This window comes from Phaethon lepturus, unplaced genomic scaffold (genome assembly GCF_000687285.1).
Source record: "Phaethon lepturus isolate BGI_N335 unplaced genomic scaffold, ASM68728v1 scaffold48611, whole genome shotgun sequence".
Taxonomy (NCBI): domain Eukaryota; kingdom Metazoa; phylum Chordata; class Aves; order Phaethontiformes; family Phaethontidae; genus Phaethon; species Phaethon lepturus.
The window spans coordinates 1,680-3,818 of record NW_010517916.1 but is presented as its reverse complement, the minus strand read 5'-3'; the positions used below and the strand labels follow the sequence as shown (position 1 = coordinate 3,818).

General features: G+C 37.5%; 1 protein-coding gene across 1 annotated transcript; it reads right to left on the bottom strand.

The window, feature by feature from the left end:
* Positions 1-408: 408 nt before the first annotated feature.
* On the bottom strand, positions 409-1,728 carry SOSTDC1 (sclerostin domain containing 1; the record flags this gene model as incomplete). Its single annotated transcript, XM_010296540.1, has 1 exon — positions 409-1,728. A coding segment is annotated over one exon (416 nt), but the record flags the coding sequence as incomplete, so codon positions are not given.
* Positions 1,729-2,139: the final 411 nt, after the last annotated feature.

Below are 2,139 nucleotides of genomic sequence, written 5' to 3'. Positions count from 1 at the left end.
AAGAATTTGTGAATAATGTGCAGGACTCTGTTGGCTCTACGGGAAAGAGGAAATCGCATGTTACTTTCACCATTAGTCTTTGACTTGATCATCATTAATGAAAAGAAAAAAGAAAAAAGTGGTGTCTTACTAGCTTGTAAAACTTTCCGAATATATACTTCTTCTGCAACGTACAACTTGAGAATTGTTAAATGAGAACCTGGCATGGACCGTTAATAAGCACCGTCCATTGAACGACCATATAAGATTTTTACATCCAAAAAGAATCCACAGAAAGATTGTTTTTATGTTAAATATCATGGATAGATTTTTTTAACCAAATAATGTTCTCCCACTTTTTAAGATTAAATGTTCTGACTGATTAAAACGTGTACATTTAAATATATAGAGCCAGACAATACAGTTTTGTAGCAGTGTTTATTTTGTAAAAAAACCCACAGCAAAACCAATGAATTTGACAGGAAGTCATCATATCTGTCTTTTGATTGCACGCTTTTAAACAAAAATAATACAGAGTGGAGAATGAAGAAAGTTTTTATGTTGCTACTTCAAAATAACACCTAAGTCTATGAATGTTCAAAATGAAAATATATATACCAAGAATGCTAAAATGTCTATTTTACATTATCTACAAAATGTATGCTCTAATCCAGCCACAAATCATAGGAAAATAGTTTGATACATGAGAAAAGCTATAAACATAGGAACATTTTTGAGGGTAATAACACACATAAAAGCTCATTAAATAATTACAACAACAAATAAATAGTTTGTTCAGCTTTACTTTTTGATTGCTGCCATGCATATTTTAATTTTTGGTATACTGAGATAAGAGAAAGGTCAGCATGCAAGGCTTTTTTTTAGAGTGAATCTGAAAGCAGATACTAGATGTTGTATTTTTAAGCTGTTGTTAGAAGTTCATAAACCATGATATAGAAGGCAATAGATGTGATAATTAACTGTTCTCACAAAAACACGCAACAAAGCATCTTTTTACAAAATAGACTTCAGTGAATATTCATGGCAAATTTTCTTTGCCTCCATGTCTGGAGAAAATGTAAAAGTTTATAGTGTGGGTTTGGAAGGCTTGTGTTATTCCCCATCTTGAGCATTTGGAAAATCCCCCAAAAGGTCCATATGCTGAGAATGCCCCTTTTGATTTTGGTCAAAGCAATAAGCATGTAGTGTCAACTGAGAACACAGCAATGGCAGACTTGTCTTTAAGCAGTCAGAACAGTAAAGCAAATGGTTACAGGTGAGTTCAGTTTTGGCATGAAGAGAGGGAGATGAAAGAGGAGAGAATGTCTGACTTTTAACTTGTACTATGTTTGCTGGATTTACTGGCTCTTTTCCTCTCTTTGTGATGCTGGATAGGTTTTGCTTGAGAGGTTCCCTCAAAGTTGTGGCTGGACTCATTGTGCTGCCTGGTGTATCGCTTGCACTTGCAGGCTGTGACCACAGTGATTTTGTAGGTTCTTATACTTCCATCCTGGCACTGAAGCTGGATCCTCTGGGTGCGAGTTTTGTCATTGACACATCTCCACTCTTGTGAGCTCCGCCTGCTCCAGTACTTGGTTCCATAACCTCCTCCAATCCAATTGGGGAGCAGTGGCAAAGGGAGGCATTCACCAGCACACACCAGCTCCTTCAGTGGGTTGATACTGGTGCACTGGCCATCTGAAATGTACTTGGTGGATCTCAGTTCCCGACAGCCAACTTGAACACGATCTGCAGAATGCACAGAATAATAAACACTGAGATTCAGAATGGAGAGATTTCCTTAACCAGTCATTTTCTCATTAACAAGCTATGTTTTGCAGAAGTTGAAGTAGGCTGTAATCTTTACAGGACATCTCTTTACTGTTGTGTCCCCCAACACAAGGGCCTCGAGTGCTGATGGTATCTCTAGGTATTACCACAGCATAAAGAAATCGTAACGATATGCACTTCAGCAGTTGTGGTAGAAGAGGCAATTTTATTCTCTGTTCTTCTTTTCAGGGACATACCTTTTAGAAGAGAAAAAATGCCCCAGGGGAAGAAATGTTTCCTGCTTGTTCTCAGTCTAGGGAATCTGCTCTGTGATGTTTACAACAATTACGCTGGATCGTTAGCAAGGGAGAAAATAATGTTTTGGAAACT